General features: G+C 44.4%; 3 protein-coding genes and 1 pseudogene across 6 annotated transcripts in view; 2 read left to right on the forward strand and 2 right to left on the reverse strand.

Moving 5' to 3' along the window:
• Positions 1–5,476, reverse strand: part of MIP (major intrinsic protein of lens fiber) — a 35,069-nt gene extending 29,593 nt beyond the window's left edge. Inside the window, exon 1 of the transcript XR_013155727.1 lies at positions 5,238–5,476. The gene's annotated coding sequence lies outside the window, so the exon portion shown is untranslated. The remainder of the gene's footprint in view (positions 1–5,237) is intronic.
• Positions 5,402–14,882, forward strand: SPRYD4 (SPRY domain containing 4). Its single transcript, XM_077111060.1, has 2 exons — positions 5,402–5,587; positions 5,936–14,882. The coding sequence occupies exons 1-2, from the start codon at positions 5,452–5,454 to the stop codon at positions 6,472–6,474; spliced, it is 675 nt and encodes a 224-aa protein (XP_076967175.1). The 5' UTR covers positions 5,402–5,451; the 3' UTR covers positions 6,475–14,882.
• On the reverse strand, positions 7,186–20,730 carry GLS2 (glutaminase 2). 3 transcript variants are annotated; one of them, XM_077111058.1, is made up of 18 exons: positions 20,433–20,730; positions 15,890–15,989; positions 15,323–15,444; positions 14,522–14,651; positions 13,904–13,983; positions 13,654–13,817; positions 13,372–13,430; positions 12,046–12,078; positions 11,694–11,752; positions 11,124–11,190; positions 10,960–11,010; positions 10,570–10,746; positions 9,754–9,885; positions 9,545–9,637; positions 9,325–9,386; positions 8,742–8,818; positions 8,347–8,410; positions 7,186–8,216 (listed from the first exon to the last, which is right to left on the reverse strand). In XM_077111058.1, the coding sequence occupies exons 1-18, from the start codon at positions 20,612–20,614 to the stop codon at positions 8,060–8,062; spliced, it is 1,809 nt and encodes a 602-aa protein (XP_076967173.1). In that variant the 5' UTR covers positions 20,615–20,730; the 3' UTR covers positions 7,186–8,059. The 3 variants fall into 3 exon arrangements, 2 of the variants coding, with proteins under 2 accessions (XP_076967173.1, XP_076967172.1); XM_077111057.1 differs by lacking the exon at positions 20,433–20,730 and adding an exon at positions 19,929–20,302; XR_013155725.1 differs by lacking the exons at positions 7,186–8,216; positions 8,347–8,410; positions 8,742–8,818; positions 9,325–9,386; positions 20,433–20,730 and adding an exon at positions 19,929–20,326 and having other exon boundaries at positions 9,754–9,926.
• Positions 20,731–21,081: 351 nt separating this feature from the next.
• On the forward strand, positions 21,082–23,982 carry LOC143690122 (PEST proteolytic signal-containing nuclear protein pseudogene; annotated as a pseudogene). Its single transcript, XR_013178997.1, has 3 exons — positions 21,082–21,201; positions 21,631–21,759; positions 22,695–23,982. The product of XR_013178997.1 is annotated as a PEST proteolytic signal-containing nuclear protein pseudogene (transcript).

Raw genomic sequence — 23,982 nt, forward strand, 5'->3', positions numbered from 1 at the left:
TGTAGGGGCCGATTTATTGTTTGGGTGGGATCTTTTTTATTAAGTTATTTCCATGGAAACGGCACCCACTAAATTGTGGGGTGGGTGTTGGGTCAGAATCATTAAGGAATCTGTGCAAGACAGTGAGTCAAAACATAACAGATTTATTCAAGGGAGAAAGCAAGTGGGTGCCACTGAAGTCTGCTGGTAAAAAGAAAAAAATGGCTCCCGGGAGCCACAGAAAGGAAAGAAGATGGCTATGGCTCCTGGTTCTGGGAGCTGTATTTTAAAGGAAAATTACACTGGGAGGGAAGGGTGCCCACTAAGTGGTATGTTGTCTCTTGATTGGATGGGGACTTGTTAACTTATGATCTGACTGGTTGCTGGGCTGCTGATGCACTGCTCTCCTTTGATGTGCAGCTGCATGTACCGTAAAGGGTTATCAAGCAGGAACAGATTTTTTTTTTTTAACTTTTTTTTGTTAATTAAAAAAAAATTAACAAACAAAACATTTAAATATCATTCCATTCTACATATACAATCAGTAATTCTTAATATCATCACATAGTTGCATATTCATCATTTCTTAGTACATTTGCATCGATTTAGAAAAAGAAATAAAAAGACAACAGAAAAAGAAATAAAATGATAATAGAGAAAAAAAACTATACATACCATACCCCTTACCGCTTGCTTTCATTAACCACTATTGCAAACTGAATTTATTTTAACATTTGTTCCCCCTATTATTTATTTTTATTCCATATGTTCTACTCTTCTGTTGATATAGTAGCTAAAAGGAGCATCAGACACAAGGTTTTCACATTCACAGAGTCTCATTGTGAAAGCTATATCATTGTTCAATCATCATCAAGAAACATGGCTACTGGAACACAGCACTACATTTTCAGGCAATTCCCTCCAGCCTCTCCACTACATCTTGAACAACAAGGTGATATCTATTTAATGCGTAAGAATAACTTCCAGGATAACCTCTCAACTCTGTTTGGAATCTCTCAGCCATTGACACTTTGTCTCATTTTATTCTTCCTCCTTTTGGTCAAGAAGGTTCTCTCAATCCCTTGATGTTAATTTTCAGCTCATTCTAGGGTTTTTCTCAGTCCTTTGATGCTGAGTCTCAGCTCATTCCAGGATCTCTGTCCCATATTACCAGGAAGGTCCACACCCCTGAGAGTCATGTCCCACGCAGAGAGGGGGAGGATGGTGAGACTGCTCATCATATTGGCTGGAGAGAGATGCCACATCTGAGCAACAAAAGAGGCTCTCTTGGGGGTGACTCTTAGGCCTAAATTTTAAGTAGACTTGACCTATCCTTTGTCGGGTTAAGTTTCATGTGAACAAACCCCAACACTAGGGGCTCAGCCTATAGCTTTGGTTGTCCACACTGCTTGTGAGAATATCAAGAATTCAACTTGGGGAAGTTGAATTTCTCCCCACTCTCACCATTCCCTGAAGGGGGCTTGCAAATACTTTAGGAACAGGTTTTGACTGCATGTCTATGGTTGTTTATCTAGTTTTGCTTCATTCACCTTCTGGGTAGGGCATCGGAATGCCTGGGGATCTCACTGCCACATCTGGTTCTGCAAAAGAAGCAGAGGGGCCCCCTGGTTAAAAGTCCCTTTTATATGTGCCATCGACCTTTCTTGAGTGAAGGCATCTTTCTCTGGATGCCTGAGTTTGGACATTTTTACAGCCTTAGAACTGTAAACTTATAACTTAATAACCCCCCTGTTTAAAACCAACCTATTTCTAGCATATTGCATTCTGGCAGATTAGCAAACTAAAACAGTGATCATCTCTGCTTCCATGCCTGAAATCTCTATCCCAGTCCCATACTTAGAATGCAAGGTCAGCATGCAACCCAGCTCCATTGTGTGGATAGTTTCAGCAGGACAAAGCCCCAGAGTAACACAGGCCTACCCAGCCGCCCCTTTGGCTAGTTTCTGAGCCCCACCCCCACCCCCTGCTGTCTCTCCCTTTCTCTGGTTATGCTTTGCAGACTCCTGGCAAAGTCCAGAACAATCACCAGGCTCTGAGTGTACCATCCCTATTCCATCCATAGTTAAGGGCTCAAATTAGCACTTGGATCAGGCTAGGGCCCCAACAAATTAGAAATAGGGTAATCCAAGAAATAGAGTCATAATGCAACTAGGCCATCCTCTTCTTGCCTCCTCCTCCTCTTCCTTTCCTAGGGAGTCAGAAACAATCCCAAGCCAGGCAGATGAATGGCTTAGGTCCTGTTCTAAGTATTTTTTCTTTTATTTCATGTATTAGTATTCCCTCCAGTTGTACCTTCTGTTTATTCTCTACTTAGCCTACACCCTCTTCTTGGATGACCTCATCTACATCCTCTCTCCCTTGAATTTTATATCCACAGAGCTACAGAACATTTTCACTTGGGTGTCCCACAGACACCTCAAATTCAGCCTGTCCAAAATTGAACTAATTATCCTCCCCCCACCCGACCCCCGACCCAAACATGAGTCTCCTTCTGTATCTTCTCATTTAGCCAGAAACCTAAGAATCAGTTTTGAATTCTTTCCCCATCTTTCCACTCCCATCTAATCAGTCACTAAAGCTTCTCCAATTCTACCTCTTAGGTAGCTGAACATGCATCATGTCTCACCTAAGAATCCCAGTAGTCTCTGACCCATGTTCCTGTTTCTAGTCTCATCCCCTCCAATTCAGTTTCTATGTTGCTACTAGTTTGTAAATCAATAATTTGTCATTTTCCTCTTTTAAAGCCTTGTTCCCCTCCTCTGGCTCCCACAACTCCTGAATGTCTGAAAGACAAAGTCTAAACTTCCTACCATGGCATCCTTGGACCTTCATACTTTAGATTTAACTCTTCCCGCTGCTCTCCTTATCTACCCAATATGTGAATCTAGCAATACCACACTTCTTGTAGTTCCTTAAACATCTCATTCTATTTCATAGTTCAGTGTTTTCGCTTAAACTGTTCCCTCTGGCTAGAATATCTTTTCCCCTCCTGCCAAGTAAAACACTATCACCTCCTAATTATTATGCACAGAAATGTTCAGAATTAATCACTTGCTTGTTAGCAACAAGGCAGGCTAATCATCTGAATGAAGAGGCTCAGTTTTTCAGATTGTCAGCCTGTAAGACTGAAATAATACAAGAGATGATAGATACGAAATTGGAGATCTGAGTAGGAAATACAGTAATGGAGGCATGACTAAGTGACAGTGTGAGGGCTTACATCCTTGCAGCCTGCTTTCCATCAAAGAAGAAATCTTACAAAAACACAATTCTGGAGCCTTCCTCTCATTAATACCAAAATGCAAAATATTGACAGAGCAGGACTTTTCCAGACGAAATCTTTTCCTCCACACTCTTTGCTTTTAGGCTTAACGGGATTAGAAAGCTCTCTTTTCACAAATAGGCTAGGCCAAGCCGACCTCTGGCGGAGAGAATGAGCCACTACACCCCAAGGATGTGGGCACAAAACCCTCTTCCTTTATACTCATTTATTCATTCAAAAACAATAAGCACACACTCTACTTGTGGGGGGGGGCATAAAGAACAAATGACTTAATCTCTATTTTTAAATTTTCATTATATAATGGGTGAGATATGTAGTCATATGTGCTGCCTTTTAAATGTTGCCTGCACAGCACTGGGGAGAATGCGAGCTAGTTAGAAGGCTGATGAAGAAGTCCAGGGGAGAAACAATGTGATAGAGATTAAAAAACAATGAAGAAGTCCAGGACTCCCAGTTTGTGGCCTTGGTTGTATATAGGACTGTGATTAACTAAGTCAGGGAATCTAGGAGGCGGAGGAAGTTTATGTAGGAAGATACAGGTTACCTTTGGACATGCTGAGCTTGAGGTGACTGGAGGCCATCCAGTTAGAAACATTCAAAGGCTACTGGGTACATAGATGTAGAAGCCAGGAGAGAAATATGGAGTAGAGTTTTGAGTCTTTCTCCAATAGGTGATCATGGACACCACCAAAGTAAATGAGATGACTCAGAGAATATATATATGGTGAGAAGACATTGACTGACATCTTGAGCAGGATGGGCAGAGAAGAGGAGTATACTGGAATACTATTTTTCAAGTAGAGTTAAGAAAGAGCATAGTCTTGTAGGTAACTAAAAGTCAGGGTGCAAGGTTTGGGAGGCAGATGAGGTCTTGTTTTCTCTCACCAGTAGGGCCTCAGTATATGCAATTTACTCCTGGCTTAACCATTTCTGCTTTTGAGCCATAGGTCTGGCTCCTGGGAAATCTCTCCCCAATATTCTTCCATATACTGTATCAGAGGCTCCTCCTTTGGTTCCTAAACATCTTACAATCACGCCAATCATAGCATGTAACATATTGTATTATAACTGCCCATATTCGCATCCATCTCCCCAGCTAGATTGTAGGCCCTTGAAAGCAGGGAATATGTTTTGTGAGAAAGAAAGAATATAAGTAGCTGCCATATCATTTAAAGTCTATGGCCGTGCAAGGGTATTGGGTCTTCATCCTAGAAGAAATGCAGGCACATTAAAGGGTTTAAGCAGGGAAGTGGTATGACTAGACATGAAACTTAGAAATGTCCCTCTGTAGCATGGACATTGGGTTAGAAACAGACAGATGGAAGCTGGGAGACCCCAGCTAAGGCCAGAGATGACTGGGATCTGAACTGGAATGGTGGTTAAAACTCTGGGAGGAAGTTAGAATTTATGCTTAATCTTTAGGCTCTTAAAGACATGAAATTGCTTTTTGGGGAGGGGAGTGGGAGAAGGATGGTGGGATATTGATACTGGGATGGCCAGGTGAGCCTTGGGCAGTGAACAGATTGAAAAAGCAGGGATATAAGGTCTCATGCAGATCAAAATGTTAGATGTAGAAGTCCTCCTTATTCACCTATTCCACACCTGTTACACTTTTAACAAAAATGTTGATATTTTTGGTCAATCTGGGAAAACCGGGTATTGAGTTAAACTCTCCATTTCCAACCTTGAAAACACAAAATCAGCATTTACAGTACTTATGGATTTAACATTTTATTACAAACAACTGCCACTTACCCAGTGGTTGTCAAACTGTATTCTAGACTATTCTATTATTTAATTTTTACTAAGGTCCAGGGACTGGATATTATTTCTATTTTACTCATGAGAAAACTAAGGCTCAGAGGACTTTAGTGATTTGCCGAAGTCACATAGTGGAGCCGGGTTGAATCCAATTGTTCTTTAATTCTAAAATCTACACTTCTAAGCATCTTACCATAACTTTCCAGAAGCCCTCTTATGCAAAGACGAGCATACTCCAGCCACACTCTTGGCAAAAACAAAAAAAACAAAATAAGGAGAGGACAGAAGTCGTTAAAAGAGCAGCTCCCTATGAAGAAGTCGGGAGGTGGGAGAAACTGCTGTTCTGACGTCATCACACTGCGCCACCGCCTCTAGCCGACCACGTGAGAGCGGAGCTCGCCCGGCAGATGGCGGGGTTATTGCCTGGGGTGGCGTGCCGTATTCCTACGTGGCTTGAAATGGCGCTGTCCTTTGCCCGTTCGTGGCGCGTGTGCCACTGGGGAGCCAAACGATTGGGGATTTCCGCCGCGGAAGCCCGAAGAGGTAGGTTTATCTCCTTTTACCCTTCTTTGCCTCTAGAATGGTTTCCTTCTGTTGTTCCCGAACAACGCCCGACCCCTCTATTCTAATTCTCGATCCATAACCCCTTCCCCGTCACATTGGTCTCGAGCTTCCATACCTGGGACATGTGGTACCTTTAAATCCCCGGGCTTCTTTAACCTGAGCTTTTGGGGCCTGGGAGACTGCCTTTACTAAAACTTTTAACCCGCTTGACGGTTTGTCCCATCTTTACTTTCTCGTGATCTCGCGGCCGGCTGCGTCGGGTCGGAGTACGTCGCCAGCCCTTGAGTTTGGGCCCTTGTCAACATTCAGTTTTTGTTCTGCCCGTAGGTATCAGTTTCAAACTGGAAGAAAAAACTGCCCACAGCAGCTTGGCACTCTTCAGAGGTGACACAGGCGTCAAATATGGCATGGTGGGATTGGAACCCACCAAGTTGGCTCTGAGTATGGAGCGTTTCAGGGAGTGGGCAGTGGTGCTGGCAGACACAGCGGTTACCAATGGCAAGCACTATTGGGAGGTGACAGTGAAGCGCTCCCAGCAGTTCCGAATAGGAGTGGCAGATGTGGACATCTCCCGGGATAGCTGTATCGGTGTTGATGACCATTCCTGGGTGTTCAGTTTTGCCCAGCGCAAGTGGCACACCATATTGGCCAACGAGAAAGTCCCAATTGAGGGCATCGGGCAGCCAGAGAAGGTGGGACTGCTGTTGGAATATGAGGCCCAGAAGCTGAGTTTGGTGGATGTGAACCAGGTGGCTGTGGTCCATACGCTACAGACAGATTTCCGAGGTCCTGTGGTACCTGCCTTTGCCCTTTGGGATGGAGAGCTGCTGACTCACTCAGGGCTTGAGGTGCCTGAGGGCCTCTAGTATGACCATCACTGGAGCCCCTAATCATGCTCTCGGTCACCCTCTTGCCTTTAAAAGTGTCTTTTCACCTTGCCTCAAGCAACCTCTAGCTCCCACAATTCAATGTCAGATTCCTCTGTGCAATATCGTATTTTTTTTCTCTAGTCTGTGAAAGCAAGGCGTTCAGGCATACTGCCATGCCCCACCCCACATTCTTTCAAGTCCCTAGGCTACTATGGGTGTACTTTTTTTGGCTTGCTTCCTTCAGTTCCTCTGCCTCTTTGTACCCAGGCCTTGCTCATACTATTCAGTTCTGGGGTCTTCTCTTACAAATTTGTTGATCACTGTGATGCCTTTCCCTCCCTTTGCCCGTATATAACTTCTGTTTATTTTATTTGGAGATCTACTGTATCTCCAAAGTAAATCCTTTCTACCTCTGGCTCAGAGAAGTATTATAGCGATTTAGGCCTTTCTCTACAAAACAGAGAGTCAGGGTTCTGACTCCCTCAGTTAAGTGCTTTATTGACTCAGTGTTTTACAGTGAGAACAGAGCCCTCCTACCCCAATACCTCATTGCCACAGCCCTTCACCCCCTCACAGCTGCAGCTATCATCACCCTGAGTCCATTAATCTTAATCTGCACACCTCTGACACCCAGCCGGTCCATTATAATTATTGTGCCAGTTACAATCATGACCAAAGGACAAGAGACACTTGGGGGATATCTCGGGGTTTAGTGATAGAGACCGTTTATTCTTGAGAAGTTCCATCTTCATTTCTGCCATAGTTGGAACGTCTTGAGGGAGGAGGGAAGCCTGCAGTTGTGTACAATCCATTTTTGGTCTCTTGCTTAGACCCAAACTCTCATCTCTTTAGGCAGAAGAATACACTTAACCTAGGGCAGAATTTGGGTTTAAGGAAAACCTGGTGGGGTGAGTAAGTATGTGAAATATGTATTATTTGGGTCCTGTCTGGTCCTGTGGTTCCATCTTATTCTACCTTCTATGATGGTGTTACAGCTAGATACCCCTAAGGGAGAAATAGAAGGGCTGGGTTTAGCAAAAATAATGATTTGTGTAATTAAAGTTCATTTGAGCACAAAATACTTTCTTTGTCTATAAAATTACTGTTAGCAGAAGCAGTAGCATGTTCTGGCAAAGGAGGACCAGCTCTCCAGACTACTAAAGCCAGGTACATAGTGCCTCCTCTCCCTCTAAATATATACGTGTGTGTGGTGGCTGAAGCCTCTTCACCAGCATATCTGTCTCATATGGTTTCTTCAGGGAGAAGAAGAGGAGACCTGGGGGAGGTCCTTGGATGGTTTTGAATGCGCCAGGTCATTAGGCTTTACTTTGAAGAAGCCCATAGTCTCCATGAATAGCTATGTGTCCATCTCAGGGTGTCCACTGAGGCCCTTCTCTGGGCTCTATCTGCCAAGGGTATTGGATATTCTGACTCTTACAGAAAACACTGGCCTAAGTCACCAAATTACTTCTTTGGTTCTCACTGAAACAGTGTTGCTCTCCATAGCATTTTTGGTGGTTATAGGTTAAGTGCAGCCAACTTGTACTTTTTCTTGAGCAGGGACTGTGGCCATGTCTTGTGCTCACACCATGCTCTCTAAGTTTTCTTTGGACAGGGCCTCAGCTGCTGCCTCAGCCTGAGTCTCAGAGAATGTGTAGGAGTCCTGGTAATCTTGAAGCAGTTTGACTACCTCCAGATGGTTGAACTGCACAGCATCATCCAGGGGAATGTTACCCCACCTGAGAGGAACAGAGACCATGATCAGGCAAAGAAAACATCAAGAGTGCCGTGGCTATATACATGGTGCGTGGTGGCCAGAGGGCAGTGTTGGAGATGCTCCTCCCTTCCCTTTTAGTTTAATCTACTCACCTGTCCTTGACAAAAGGATTCACTTTGCAAGCCTCAATCAGGAATTTCACAACTTCAGTGTGTCCTAGAAACATGAAGAGAGGGAAAATGAGAGGGTACAGGTCCTGACACCGTTTGGTGTTAACACTGGTGCAAGTCCATTGGCAGCTGGGCTCTGTACCAAAAGGGGAAGGGAAAAGGCCTCTCCATCTTACTTCCTGCAGCACCCAACAATAGTCTGGCTACAAACTGAAGAGCACCTGGATAAAACTAGTTGCTGCTCTTGGAATCCCAAAGGCACATACAGTGGGGGTACCCTTGGTAGAGAAGAAAGGCTGAGCCAGCTTAGGGTATATGGAATATGAAAGGGTCTTAATAGACGATCTGCTTCCCCTCTTATTTAACTCTTTAGATACCTTCAGCTGCAGCAACATGCAGGGCTGTTCGGGAGTCATAGTCTTTCTGCTCCATGTCCATGGCTGACAGGGCAAACCTGAGGGTAGTGGAAAGCAACTGGAGTTATCCAGATCAGCCTCAAATCACTAAATGTCTTTTCTGAAATGGGATCATTCTGGATGGGTTCCAGAAAGAGTAAGTACAGCTTTATGTCAAGAATGGTAGGCCCTGCATTATACAAATTCTATACCTAGATGAGACTGTTACTCCCACATCAGAGAGATGGGAGTGCAACTCTCCTCAATAGAAACATATACTGCCTACCCATAGTAAGTGCCCAGTTGTATCTCTTGAGGTTGGCAATAATTTTGACGCAGGATCCCTACTCTCTTAAGACTCTGCTTTTAACACCCAGGTAAATAACAGTGACTACTATTAAGTTCTTACTACATGGTAGCACTGTAATTTTTTAAAAATCTCACCTAAATGTAATCTATGTCCATTCTATCTGACTTCAAAGCAACTATTTTGCTATGTTGCCTCCTAATGAGATCTTGAACTAGGAGTATCTTATGGTCTTTATTTTGTCAAAGTGGAAGGTACCTTCGAAGAGCTGAGACATCTCCACTATAGGCAGCAAATAGCAGGTTCACCACAGTCTTGTTCTGGAATATAAATCATACTCACTTGAGATTCATTGTGGTTTTGAACCCTCCCATGCCCATCTCTGCCCTGTGACCCTCCATGGATGCTTAGCCAAGTATACTGTTGAAGGGTTATGGAATGTTCTATTCTGAAGTACTCTTATAAAGGTTTTCCTTACTCGAACTTCTCCCCCTTCACGCCGTGGGTCTAACTTCCGAGCACAGTGCCGGAGGTTGTCATAGTTGTGGAAATTGAAGAGAGACACCAATTTCTAGAATTGTAAGCCAAAGATACTGTTTATTTACTCCTTGTATCTAATAGAAGTTCAGAATTGCTTGCTTTATTTATTTAAAAATATTAATACCTACTATATGCAAAGCAACTCACCTGACAGAAGCTGATGCCTCTATGACTATTCCCCAGCTTGTCCACTAGAGGTGACAGGCACATCATTCCCATGACATTAGGTACCACCAGGAGAATAGCTCCTGACACAGCTGACTTGGCTGGTAGGCCCACCTTGGAGACAAAATTGAGGATCCGCTGGGGGTGCCCAAAACCTGGACAGACAAGTTAGGGTGTCCCAAGTGACTGCATGGGTAAGGCTACAACCCACCTCAACCTTTTGGCTGGTTCATTAGCTGCTTTTCTTACTCCTACTCCTACCCTTCCTCCCCTCCTTTAAATTTATTGATTCAGTTAGGAAATATTTATTGCATATCTACTCTGTGCTAGATGCTGTGCTAGAACTAGGGCAAAGTCCCTCTTCTAACTTACATTCTAGAGATGGAAAATAGATAATAAACAGGAAAACAAATAAAAATAATTACAAACTAATGATAACCACTGAGAAGAAAAGAATTTGGGTGCTATAATACAGAAAAAGGATAGAGGAGCCCACTTTACATAGGGTACATCAGAAAAACTTTCCTGAGGAAGTGACACCTAGCAGAGACCTGAACAAGAGAACAGTCAGCCATGTTAAGGATAGAAGAGCGGTTTAGAAGCTGGAACTTTATGTATTCATATATGTTGAGGAACTTGGTGTGTCTGACAAACTCTCCTAAGGATTCTCCGCTTAATCACCTGTCGAAGTGAAAAAGAGGCAGGCACAAGTTTCCACCCCTCCACCTGCAAAGGTTCCTTGTTCTGTCCTCCTGGCACTGACTCATGGAAAATGGATGGCAGGGCCAAAACACTCACATGGAAGGCAAACTGGCCAGAGAAGTCATACATGCCGCAGGAATGCATGAGGCTGAGGGTGTTGCGCACTGCCTCTGCGCTCAGCACACTCTCGCCTGTGATGGGGCAGATCCCGCCATTAGCAAGGGTGGCTGCCATGACGCTGCCTGATTCACAGGTGACCTCCACGGAGCACAGCTATAAGGACAAGGGAAGAGGTGAGGGTGTGCTGTGACCTGACCACCACACTTTTGGGTGTAGAGCAATGTTCTTGATCTTTTAACAAGGTCCCCTCATGTTTCTGAAGGATACCAGAACCACTGGAGAGAAGCACCCCTCTTGTAGGTCAGAACCAGGAGGGGACGCTGTCCTGTTCTCTTAGCCAAGAGCTGAATGGCAGTGTTTGCTTACCTGGAAGTAGAGATCCAGGGCAGCCATCATATCCACCCCCTTAGGAAAGCACTGGGAGGGAGAAGAGGGGAGAATATTTCTCTTCAGGCCATTAGCAGCCCCTTTCACACTGCCAGGATCTCAGCCAAGTCCCCCAAACCTTGTTCCCAGCCTTTCCTAGTTACCTTCTTTTCCTTGAGATAATAGCCAATGGCATAATTCCGATCACCTGTTTCCTTCTCTGACTGGAATCTGAAGCAAACACTCAATTTAGTACTTAGGTTTGAGAGATGTATGTGAAAGGAAGGGGTAAAAATACCTTCCTTGGAGAGACACAGAACTACATGATGCATGTCAAACTAAACCAGCCCCTTTATAAATTCTTACAATATTATTGGAGGAAATATCTGAACACGAGCCAACACTGGGCATATAGTTTTATTGTAAAGTGTAAAAACAACAACAAAAACCCAAATCTTCATCTAGTGTGAGAAATCTGGTGAGGTTTTTGGCTTTGAGGGTCTTAGTAGAAAGAGCCTAGGTACAAGCCATCACATGGCCTCTCTCATTACCTACTAAATAGAAATGGAACAAATTATTTCACAAAGTAAACAAATGTCAATGAAAGGGCTCAGGGGAAACCAGGAGGCCAAAGTTCCCCCAGGATTTCTTCCTCAAGTTTCTCTCTCTCTTATCTCCCACTACCCCCCACTACTTCCACAATACACTGAGCCAATCCTCTGAACAGGGCTTACGTGGCGTTGCTGAAACCCATGAATTCATTCCCAGCCATTTTGTTTAGATATTGCAACACCTAGAAAAGAAGAGGCATGGGAGATACCACATGACTGAGGACCCCTGCTACATAAACAAGCCAGGCTAGTCTTCTGAACCCCTCAGTCCTTATCCCATTTTTCCCTGAGAGGGCAGGGACTTCAGGAGGCTTTCCCCTATGAGGCCAGCTGATTGCCACACCTTTGGACATAAGACTTCCAATGTGCACTGGTACAATGGATAATGGGGTTAGAGCCAGATACTGGGCAACTGGAGAAGACAGTCTATCAGGAAGAAAAACAGCCAGGGACTGAAGAAAGCAAGGGAACTTACAAAATCAAATTTCTCTGCTTTATTACAGTCCATCTGCAGAGAGAGAGACACACACAGAGAGAAATGTCAGCACTTAAAGCCAAGGAGGATGACCAGAGGGGAGAGTCAGAAGGGCCTCATGGAATTCAAGTATTAGACTGATCTTTCTACTAGGAATGTGTCAGATTTTACAAAGACTTTTTTTTTAAACAACTGAGCCTTTATATGTATTCGGTAATCTAAAAAACCAAACCATTCAGATTTTATCAAGTTATGAGTGTGCAGGTACCCTCACCCCATCTATAAGCCTCACCCATAACTGAACTTCACTCTCACTTCCAATCTCAATTCCAACCCTTAGTGCTGATCCCCACTTTCATTTTCCTGACTTCTATTCCCTCTCTAAGCCCTACTCCTATCCCTGAGCCTCACCCCATTCCTGATCCCAAACTCTATTTCTTATACCCCACGCTAGAGGCCATCCCTGACTCCCATACCCATCTACATGACTGGAGTGAGTAACAGGAATGAGATGAGGGTATCTGTTAATTATATTATAATATTCAATTATATTGCTAATTGAAATAAAGTTGAAGATTTTAGCTGAAAGTCAAGTCCAATAGGACCTGCTTTGATGGCGATAGAATGAGACAGATCCCAGGTACAAGGCTAGAACCATCATAGAGCAAGGCGGAGAGACTCTGCCTGGTCTCCTCCCCCAGGCTCATTGCTTCTTGCACGTGGCAACTGCACAGTAAACACAACAATGGCTCTGACACCTGAGTCCCTAGGGGGAGGGGTCCTGACACCACCTCCCCCAGGAGGAGCTGTGATTGGCTCCAGAGTGTTGCTGCTCCAGGTTCTTGCTCAAGCCCTGGGAGACCTACATTGGATAGGCCAACCTGACACCCTTGCTCAAGGCCAAATCACAGTTGCAGGTGACGTGAATAGCTGCCTGACATGGCCATTCACCCTTCCTTATGTGTATCCTTCACTCAGAAAAGTAACCAATCAGCGCCCAATGATGCTGTCCTCCCCCTGTCTCTGGCATTTGGCCCTTGGTCCTAGGCAGAGGTCAGGACCTGCTCATTTCTCTAAGGGTCAGGAAGCTCTGGGTTTCACTCATCTAGGGGGCAGGGAACAGTGCAGGGATAAGGGGGGGAAGCATGCTGTTCCTTTTACTAACATGTCTCTGCATGACATGCTGTGCTTTCACCTGTCTCCTGGGGACCCCTCAAAGGAATCAGGACCCACAGCTGTCTCCCTGGAGAACTGACAGATATGAAGGCTACAAGAACAAGGGGATTTAAAGAACAGTACCTTCCAGAAGGCTAGCATGGCACTGACCTTGATCAGGGAGCTCACGACAATGGCACCAGCATTAACCATGGGGTTGTGGGGGATTCCTGGGGAAATACAAACCACCCCGAATCTTATCAGCCACTGAGCAAAGTTTCTTTTCCAGCCTGCTCACTCTGCAGGTTAGAAAAGGAGTATTTCTTTGCTGGGAGAAAGGAACGACAGGGCTGAACAGGAAGGGTAGAGAAACCCAAAGAGCAGGCTGGGATGGAGTGTAGTGGGGAGGAAGGGAGCAGCCATGAGTGTGATCTGAGCCCTGGTGGTGCTCACCTTCCTCGTTGAGGGAGAGCTTGTTGTAGCGCAGGCCACTGGGCTCCTTGCCTACAAACCTGTGCACGTAGTCAGTGCCTAGGGTGCTTATGGAGATGGCATAGGTGAGGGGCTTCACACAGGACTGCAGGCAGAAGGGGATCTTTGTGTGGCCCACAGAATGCCTGGAGGCAGACAGGGCCATGAAAGGGGTCGGCCCCTTTGTTTGTACCGGTGCCCTGCCTCCCCTTCCTCTCACCCAGAATCTCACCGCTGACCATCCACAGTGCACAAAGAGACGCCCCACAGCTCTGGGTTTGACTTGGCCAGCTGAGGGATGTAGGCTGCCACCTCGGTGTGAGTAGGTAGAGAGAACAGATTCAGAATGGAGATACAGATATGGAGAAGGGGAACAAAGCTAAGGTTAAGGGTCAGCAAATTTTTTTAGATAAAAGTTAAAATTCTAGCTTTTGTAAGGCACAGGGACCTGCTCTTGCCCAGTACTCCCAGAGATGCCCAAGCCTTACATCCTACAGGAACTTCTGTGGCCCCAATCCTATAAGGATGGCAGTGAAGCCCATGGAATGTAAAAAAGAATTCTGGGGTCAGCTTCCCTTTTTGGTTCTTAGGCCCAAATATCCTATAGGTCTCTTTCAAGGCTCTATTGAATCCCTATGCCAACTATCCCCATAAAAACCTCAGATTTCCCCACTTGTTCTATAAATCACATGTATAGGGCCCCAGAAACACATAAAGCCTTGTCCCCATCTTCAGACATTCTGCTTCTCATCTCGCTCATTCATTGGAATCCCAATCTCAGGAAATCTTTGTGGAGCAAGGGATGCCTGACCCAGAGACCTTGCTCCACCCTTAGTCCCTTGGCCCTCACTTTGCCTTCTGTGAGTTCTTTGGCATCCTCAAAGATGTGATCCACGTGGCCTGTGAACTCCTCAAAATCAGGAATGACAAACTTCTTTCGGAATGCTTGGGTCAGGAGTACAATGTTGCTGCTCACACACCTGGATACCAGACATGATTAGGTTAGCGGAATGGAAAGATGCAGCTATGAGTCGTTCCGGAGCCACAGGAGTTAGAAATAGGAAGGCTGTGAGTGGTCAACAGGTTTGGGACCAACAGTGGTGTGATCTTCAGAAAGCCATCTTATCTTACTGGGTCTTAGTTTCCTCACCTCTAAAATGAGGAATTGTAATAGCATAGAAAGATATCCCAAGATATTATGTTAGAAAAAGTACCAGAATGATACTTACAGTATGTCATCTTTATATTTTCAAAAATTCAAAATCTTAAATAAAAATTTTAAAAAAATTTTTAAAAAATCTAAATCATATATGCATATTTACATATATTTGTATATGCATATTTACATATATTCATATATATATAAATACATAGGAGATTATCTAGATGATACCCACTAATCTGTTAATAATAGTTATTTCTGGGAAAGCAGACTAGGATTGGGAGGGAACGGAGAAGGAAAAATGTATTTCTATATTATTTGAACTATGATGATTATATGCATATTCATATATTATTTGTGCAATGAATAAGTGATAAAATGAGGGCCTGGACTATACCAATTCCCAAGACCCTCCCCCCCCCCATTCTTATGGTCTGTGTTTCCACAGAACAGTTTTGCGAGTGGTACCCTTCTTCCAAAGGCCCTCACTTTCGGAAGAGGTCTCGGTCCAAGAGACCGCCACTGCTGGACTCTCGAACCATACGGCGCATCTGGCTCATGCAGTCCCTTAGCCGCGGGTCTGATGTTTGCAATCCGGTCGCTTTCAGTGCCTTTTGGGGGAAAGAAGAGGCCCAGTAAATTCAGCTAAAGGACAGTAACCTTTTCCTAATAATCTTTCCCAATGTATACCAAAATAGCTCAACCCCATCTGCTCCAGATAAGTGGAATAACTGGGTGTGGAGACTAAGAAAGGAGGCACTAGCATTGAAGGCTAACAAGGATTTCCTGCCCTTTCTCACAAAGGCAGCTGATTTCTCGAACCCCAAACCAAGAAGATGGGTTGAGTTGGAAAGTTCAACCTTCCCAATCTGGGGAAGGGATGGGATTGTCTCATCAGCCTAGAGAGTGTCTCTTCTGCTATCATCTGCTGTCCTCCATCCTCACCCTATTGGCTTGAGGCAGCCCATCAGCTGCCCTGCACTTGTCCTACCCTCCTTTTCCCATTTTCCAGAGATCCCAAGATATTAGGGTTCTGACAGGTAGAGAACAACTTACAGTAGTGAACTTGTGGATAGGGATTCGTTCCTGTCCTTCAGCAATAGTGTAGAAGAGCAGATCCCCCAAGCGAGACAGCATGCCACTTTCTGAAGAATTACTGTTTGGGGACAGATATAGGACAGAAGGCAGAACCTGAGAACTGATCTTGGCATCTCCTCTTGAGACATGGGCTTCAAGTTCTCATCCGCTAAACCATCTGATCCACCCCTATAATTTATAAATTGAAGTTTCATATCTATCCTGAGAAGTCTTAAATCTTACTCTAGTCTTCTTTTCTCCTAACTTTCAGCTGCTTTCTAGACACCTCTACTTCTAGATGTCTCATAGGCACCGCAAATTCAATATGTCCAAACCTGAGGTCTTCTCCTTCTCTTGTGTTTCCCATATGGGTTAACAAGTGTTACCACCTACCCGGGGGCCGAGCTGGAAAGGTGGAAACATTGTGATAGCTCCCACACCTCCAGCCCATGTTCATTTGGTCACCAAGATTAGATGAATCTACCTCCGGAATGTCTCTCAAATCCACCCTCTCTTCTCCTTTATCCCTGCACCAGGAGGATGTAGTGAAAAGAACCAGAGTTTATTCTTTTTTTTTGGGGGGGGGGGTTACTCTTAATAGCTGTGTGATCTTGGGTAAGTCAATTAATATTGCTGAACCTGCTTGCTCATCTGTAAAATAAAGAGTTGTAATATCTGCTTCACATGGGTGATGCTCACGTTAAGATGACATTCTGTGAAAAACTGCTCAGTAACTCATGTCTCTTTCTCAAAAGATCTCTATCATCTGTTACCCTAATTGCCTCTATCTCTTTTGACTTCTAGTCCATCTTCCACAACATGCTGGTTATCTTTCTGAAACGCAAATATCACTTCTCTACTCCAAAACTGTGGTGGCTCCCCAATGCCTACGGCATAAGTTCTTAATTTTAGAAATAGTGTCCAGGGCTCTTTAAAACATTGCTCAAAAAAATAAATAAGCAAACTCGAAGTATCTTTATTTGTGAACGAGGAAATAAAGGCTTACTTCCCCTAAAATAAAATAAAGTAAAATAATAAATAAATAATGTTGCTCCAACTTTCCTTTCCTACCCCCTGCCATGTCCTGACCCTCTAGTTATTCCAGGTTTCCCAAATGGGCCAGACGCTGTCCTGGCCTTTGCCTATGCTGCAACTTCTGTGTTGAAGGACCTTGTTCTGCTTCATCTGGTAGTCCTGCTCATCCTTCAAAGTTCAGATCAAATGCCATTAATTCTGTGAAGGCTTTGCCAAACCTCCAAGTTTTGCTTAAAATGCTGGTATGACACAATGCATCAGCTTAATGTCAGGTGTCTCCCTTACTCCACTGTTAAGTTTTAATGTTTTATACACTATTGTCTTCCTAGCACTGGGTAAGATCCCTGCCATGCAGTGGGTCTTCAATAAAGTATTATTAAATTGCATTGCTAGAAAGGTCCCTATGTCTCAAAACATTCCCTCACTGGCTTGCCACAGCACCTAAAGTTACAGATACTGAAGACTTCTTGGTTTTCAAGAGTTAACAGATTTTGAGGAATTATTTTATCAGATAATTTTCAAGTATGACAGGTAGTTGAGATTAAGACCCTTCAAAAGCCTTTGACCCTATAATTTATTTGACTTTCGGGGATTTATCCTACAGGAGTACTCATACCTACAAAGTAACATTCACAGTTATTCATTGTATGGTTAGTAATAACAAAAGATAGGAACCAACCTAAATGTGCATCAGCAGGAAACTAGTTAGGTAAATTTATGGTATGATGGAATAGTATGCAGTGTAAAAAATTATAAGGAAGTACTTTAAGTATTGATATAGAATTATCTCAAAGATGTAATATTAACCAAAAGGAGCAAGTTGTGGAACAGTGCATATAGTATACTACTATATTTATGTTTAAAAGGAAAAAAAATACGTGTTTGCTTAATCAGAAACGAAATATTTCTGGAAGGATATATAAGAAACTGATAAGACTGATTACCTCTAGGGAGAGAAGAAGGTACTGGGCAAAAGGGGTGAGAGGGATATTTTATGTATCTTTTTGTATATTTTAAATTTTGAACCATGTGAATATGTTCTCTATTGAAACAATACATTACAAAAATAAAAAGACCCTCAAGAACCTTGGCATAGACTAGGTTTCTGTGTGTTTGGGGATCAGGAGGAACACCCAGGAGAGGGGAGAGTCTTCCCATTTCTGGGAAAATCCAGGGAGGAGAGGAGCCATGTAGTGATGGAGGAGGGCAGGGAAAAAGCTACCTAATACTCATTCTGAGGGAAAAGTCAAGAAAGAAAGTACGTAAGGACATTCTGAGGGCCTGGGAGCTGAAAGAAGATAGGATATGCTATACCACTGAATGTATCATCAAGCTTAAAAAACTGCATACATTTTGACCCAAATATGGATTGATTTACAATATAGTGTTAAGGGGGGAAAAAAAAAGCAAAGTGCATAACAATGTGTACACTATGATGCCATTTGTATAAAAAAAGAGAAAATATGTTTTTGCTGATATATGCATAAAATATCTCTAACAGGTAAGGTAAGACATCAATGACATTCCTTTTCTGTGGAGAAAAATTTCCTAGGAATTATCCTAAGAAAAAATTGAACAAGTACACAAAAGAGTATGTAATAACCAAACGATGACTGATTAAATCAATTATGATACCGCATACAAAGGAATCTTGTGAAATGCCAAAATAGTGGCCATTAAAAATGACAATGCCACACACACACAAACACACACATTCAATGATATTAAAAGCTGTTCATAAATGGAAAAGATAAGTGAACAAAATACTAGATCCTATTCTTGTTAAATTATAAATATTCATATATAATACAGATATATATCACAATAGTAACTGATTATCTCTAATATTGGTCTCTATTTTCTTGATACTCTTCTGTGTTTTGTTTTCTTTTATAATCCAAAACTTATAATGCTAAATATTAAAAACAAAACAACATTAACCTGAATAACAGGAAATTTTCTCTTTGCTGCCCTCCTTCCCCTCTAAACACAACACAGAAACCGTCTCCTTTACCCACACTCCACCCATGGTGTCACACTCCCTGAGCCCATCCCCCTCCAATGCTCACAACCTCTTCTGCCCAGAGAGCACCAACCAAGGCCATCACCAAGGTTCCCTGCAGCACAGGCAGGCATAGGCAGAAGATGGAACCAGTTTCCCCCAAAACCACTCTACCACCTGACTCTACTGAATAAGAAGGTGAGGTGGGGAGACCAAGGCCCGCTTAGCTCCCCATCCCACTGTGGGGGCCAAGGGAGAAAGGGGGTTAAACCTTTGCTCTAATCCACCACTATTTCTCTCTCTCATGGTTATTCTTTGGGAGGAACTTGGGATGGAGAGTAGAACAGGAAAGAGGGGGTCTGTTTTTTTGTGTTTTTTTTTTTAAGTTTAAATGTCTCCTTGAGAAGAGGCTGATGGAAAAGTACCACATAATTATTAATAACAAATGACACCTTATTGGTCTGCTACACCTCAGGACAGGACCTCCAGTGTGGGTGAGGTAGCACTTGGGTCTGTCCGGCTACTTTAATTTTGATGTGTGTCTTTCTGAGTGTCATCAAGTAGAAGTCAGTGACAGGACAGAGGGTCCATTTCCTGTTCCTGCTATAGTAGGGCAGGGGCTCCTTGGACAGTGTCTATGTTGGCATATTGGCATTCTGAGGAAGATAAGATTTCCTGTTCTGCTCCGTCTCGGTCTCAGAGAAAAGAGGCTCAGCCACCAAGTGTTGTGGAGCAGTGCAGGAGAGAGGTTTGGCGTCTCAGGAAGAAATTCCCAAGGGGAGAGAACCGTTTAAATCAGGGAGCCTGCGCTGTACAAATAACGGTTCTGACAGGCTCTGGTTTAGGAATCTGCGTCTTAATGATTTTCTTTTCCCCATTACAAATATTCTCCTCATTGAACAACCAACTGGAAAACAACCCTTATTCTACAGATCACTGAACCTTATGCACACACCCAACACATACGACACACGCACGTACCTGCGCACCAATAATACACGCGCATCACACATTACCCGCCGAGAACACGCAGAAACAGAGTCAAGTACGACTGGACCCGAGGCAGACGGCTGTTCCATACCCAGGCATCCCCTAAAATACACTCGAGGACCGGGAAGGAGAGGGAGGGTGAGGTTGGCCTGGCGCGCATACGGCCCTGCGTTCAGACCCGTGCACAAGCAACGTTCGGCGCCAATCAGCGCACCTTGGACCCCGTTAAATACGCACCTTGGACAGGCGCCATCCCGAGGACCCACCTCCCCAAACGCCCTCCCGGGCGGGCAGCACGTTACCGCTCGAGCGTGGCAGACCCAGAGCCCCAAATCTAAAGGAAAGGGCATCGCAGGCTAGTGAGCGAGGAGCGGAGAGGAGAAGGGAGAAGAGGTGCACTCAGGTAGAAGGGGACTCAGGACCTAGCGAGAACGACTGTGGGAGTGGGAGCGAGCCTGGCCCCTGCCCCGCACCCCCCCCCACCCCGAGCCTTACTGATCCTTGTGCTGTGGCTGGTGGGTGTGCGGCGTCTCCCTGCCCTGCACCACGGCCTCACTGAAGTGGTGCCGAACGCCCCCGCCAAGGAGGGGGTTCCGACACAGGTGACCACAGCCTCCCCGCCGGCAGTGACTGCCGGCCCTGCTCAGGGCATTCTGTAGAGCACTCATGGAGCGCATCCCCCAAGCGCGCCGCTGGCTCCGCCTGAGTGCCCAGGATGTCTGGGCGATGCTTAGCGGGCGAAGAAGACCGAGACCAAACAAGGTGGGGGGAGCTCTGTGGTAGGAAGCTGAGATGGAGAGGAGGTATCTGGTGGGTGGGGTTGGTGCAAGAGGAGGGACCGGTGCCTTTAGGGCTGGACCTGTGGTAGGTGGCACCCATTCCTCCTAGACCCAGCAGGGGGCAGGGGAGGTGCGCAAGGTATTGGGGAGAAAGCGGGGGTGGGGTGGGGGGTGGCAAGAGGGTAAGAGCGTGGCGAGGAGAGGGCGGTGCCTGTGGAGTTAGAATGGACAATGCCAAAGTCCAATCAATAAGGAAATAAAAATCTTGGGGGCGGGAAAAGGGTGAGAACTGCTCAATGAGAATGAGGCGGTGGGCGTCCGCTAAAAGCTTGAGGTTCCGCGGATCTGTGGCCCCTGCGGTCGGCGGAGCGTGCCAGACGCTTAGCGCCACAGAGCCGAGGCTGAGCCGGCGCGAAGTTGGGGAGGCTCTACCTGGGCGCGGCGGGGTTTAGGAACGATGGGATTCTTGGGTGGAGAGGAGAGCGGTAGGTACTTCGGCAGCGAGGAATGAGTGAACCCTGTTCAGGAGGCATTTATGGACCTTCAACATTCGAAGGCCAGAACCTGTCCACAGTCCCGCCGTGCACTGGCGCGTGGGGACAAAACGCACGCCCAGTCACCGACGCGGCGTGGAACGAGGAGTCCCACGGCGGGGAAGTGCCTCGACCAGAAACAGCCCCGCGCCCTTTAGCGAGGTGAAAGGATCGTCGTCCTGGTCATCAGGATGCCCGGGTTCTAGCATGATTTCTACTATTTATTTCGTGGCTGTATAACTTGGGGGTCTTAACTTTGAGTCCCCTTTTCTTAGCTGTAAAGTGCAGCCATTAAAATAAGACAGCGCTCACGAAAGCATTTTATCAACAAAGTGCTCACCAAATTTTGGTTATTGTAATTACTTGTTCTGCATTCCCCAGGGCAGAAGAGAGGTGATGAACAAAAAGAAGTTTGAAAACTAAGTCTAAGACATTCAGGAATTTTATCATTTGCAGCTCGGCGAACATTCACCTTGTATTCTACAGCGCCTAACACAGCATCTATATTTGGTAGGATTCATTATCCCTAAATAATAATTGAGTGCCTACAGCATGCCAACCACTTAAACAGCATATCTCTTCCCTCTTGCCAAAGTCCTGCAAAGTAGTTATAATGAATCACGTTTTGAAGATGAGAAAAAACTAAGACTCAGAAATTAAGGACTTCTTGAATAAGACAACTAAGTTCCTTAAGTACCAGAACAAGGAATGAGGCCAAGTTTTTTTGGCTACAAGGCTCCCTCTCCATCATGCAGCCCTTTCCCAAAGTTTAACTAGTGAAATGAATTATCCCAAGAAATGATCCCCTCCCTAAGGTAGGCATTTTATGTGGAAGTATTATGATACAATACTGGAAATTGTCTGTTGAGGCACCTCTGGCGGTATCACAAAATACCACTTAGTTTCCTATTATTTTTTTTTTTTTATTAAAATGAGCATCAAGGGTAACTGGGGGAAAATAAATATTAAAACCATACTTGAGTGTTCTGTGGAAAGTAGTTCTTTTGCTTTGATTAGGGCTGAAGGTTTACTTGGCTTGAAACCAGGTAGAGTGACTTTTCTTTTCTTTTGTTTCCCCTTTCTGTATTCACTGCCTATCTGCATTGTTCTCATATTAATGGGACTCCCTCTAATTCAGACTCCAGTTGGCTTGGCTTTGCCCATGACTTCTATAAGAAAGTTCTGGGTTTTAATAGTTAGTATAAAATCAATCCAGCATTAATTTTTCCATATGTCAAGGGCTAATCTTATCCTTGTTTCATAGGAAAGTTATCATTTCTATGAAATTTTTCCAACTGTTCAAGAGAAAGATACCATGTGTTAGGAAATTTAAACATTACCCAGGAATTATTTACTTTATTTCCCACCCCTGTTTCTTTGAATTAGCTTTAAATGATAATCAATAATGAGGTCCTCACACCCGTCCTCTACTCTTCCACTAACAGGAGCTGATTGGACCGTGAAGGGAATCTTGCCGTGGAAGCCTGTTCTTTGAGTTGAGAACTAGCTCCGACTGTACTTTCACCTTTGGACTGATTCTGCCTCCACTGCTAGGTTGCTGCCTTTGCATGAGAATGGAGCAGGAACCAGTGGCTTGGGAGGCCCACAGTATTGTGTGAAGTATAAGATATCCAAGAAGGGCAGGCTTGTCATCTCAGGTGGTTAAAGCTTGGCAGAGTCAGGATCTTCTATTGTTTCTGATTTGAAGAGGACAAATCTCTGACTTGACCAGCTAGAAATAGGGGTTTTCATAAGTGAAAGAAACCTTTCCCTGTATCTCTCATAGTGGGCATTTTTAGGTCAGTCGCTGCCTGTGCCAGAATTTTGTGAGTTAGGGAAAAGGTTGATTTTAATGATTTTGAGACCTGAAATAAGAAAAGCAAATAAACCGTGGTACAAAATTGGAGGTGATGTTTGTGTTTGGAGAATGCATGTTTAAGATTTAGAGGCTCATTAGTTCTACACTTTAAACTGTAGCTGGGATGTTAATTAGTCCAAGTGAAAAGTAATTTTGCATAAAGTTTTTTTCCCATTAATCTTTTCTCTGCTAATGTTTCTATGTGCAAATTCCTAATGTTGTTATGTGCAATCTCTTACCTGCCTTAGTTTCTCCATTAGTAAAAGATAATCTTGTATTTTATTGATTAAAATGTAATAAGCTTCCGTGTAGCACCCGGCGTGGCCGCGCAGGGGAAATGGTGGACGGGAAGGCGAGAGAGGAGAAGCTGAAGAAGCTGCAGCGAGCTGGAACCGTCGGAGGACCTGAAGAAGAAGCAGAAAAACCTGTGAAAACTAAGACTGTTTCTTCCAATAATGGAGGGGAAAGTTCCTGTCGCAGCGCTGAGAAATGATCAGCTGAAGAAGAAGCTGGAGACCTCCCAACAAAGCCTACAAAGGTCTCCAAATTTGGATTTGCCATAGGTAGTCAGACGACAAAGAAAGCATCAACTATATCCATCACATTTGGATGAAGTAAGCCTAAACAAACTGTTGCAACTCTTTCTCCAAAAACCCTTTCTGTAGCAGCAGCTTTTAATGAACATGAAGATAGTGAGCCAGAAGAAATGCCTCCAGAAGCAAAGATGAGAATGAAGAACATTGGAAGGGAGATACCAACATCAGCAGGTCCAAACTCTTTCAACAAAGGAAAGCATGGATTTTCTGATAAGGAGAAGTTATGGCAGCAAGATATAAAATGACACACTTGGAAATGTCCATGACCAAGATGATTAA

Source organism: Tamandua tetradactyla, chromosome 7, assembly GCF_023851605.1.
Source record: "Tamandua tetradactyla isolate mTamTet1 chromosome 7, mTamTet1.pri, whole genome shotgun sequence".
Lineage (NCBI taxonomy): Eukaryota > Metazoa > Chordata > Mammalia > Pilosa > Myrmecophagidae > Tamandua > Tamandua tetradactyla.

Bases quoted from the DNA above. Each gene is read 5' to 3' on its own strand.
- SPRYD4 (XM_077111060.1), top strand. From the start codon at position 5,452: ATGGCGGGGTTATTGCCTGGGGTGGCGTGCCGTATTCCTACGTGGCTT. The intron at 5,588-5,935 runs GTAGGTTTATCT...TTCTGCCCGTAG, and splicing joins CGCCGCGGAAGCCCGAAGAG to GTATCAGTTTCAAACTGGAA.
- GLS2 (XM_077111057.1), bottom strand. From the start codon at position 20,287: ATGCCCTTTCCTTTAGATTTGGGGCTCTGGGTCTGCCACGCTCGAGCG. The intron at 9,638-9,753 runs GTGAGTTGCTTT...TTACAATTCTAG, and splicing joins GAGGCATCAGCTTCTGTCAG to AAATTGGTGTCTCTCTTCAA. The intron at 8,217-8,346 runs GTGAGTAGATTA...TGTTCCTCTCAG, and splicing joins AATCCTTTTGTCAAGGACAG to GTGGGGTAACATTCCCCTGG.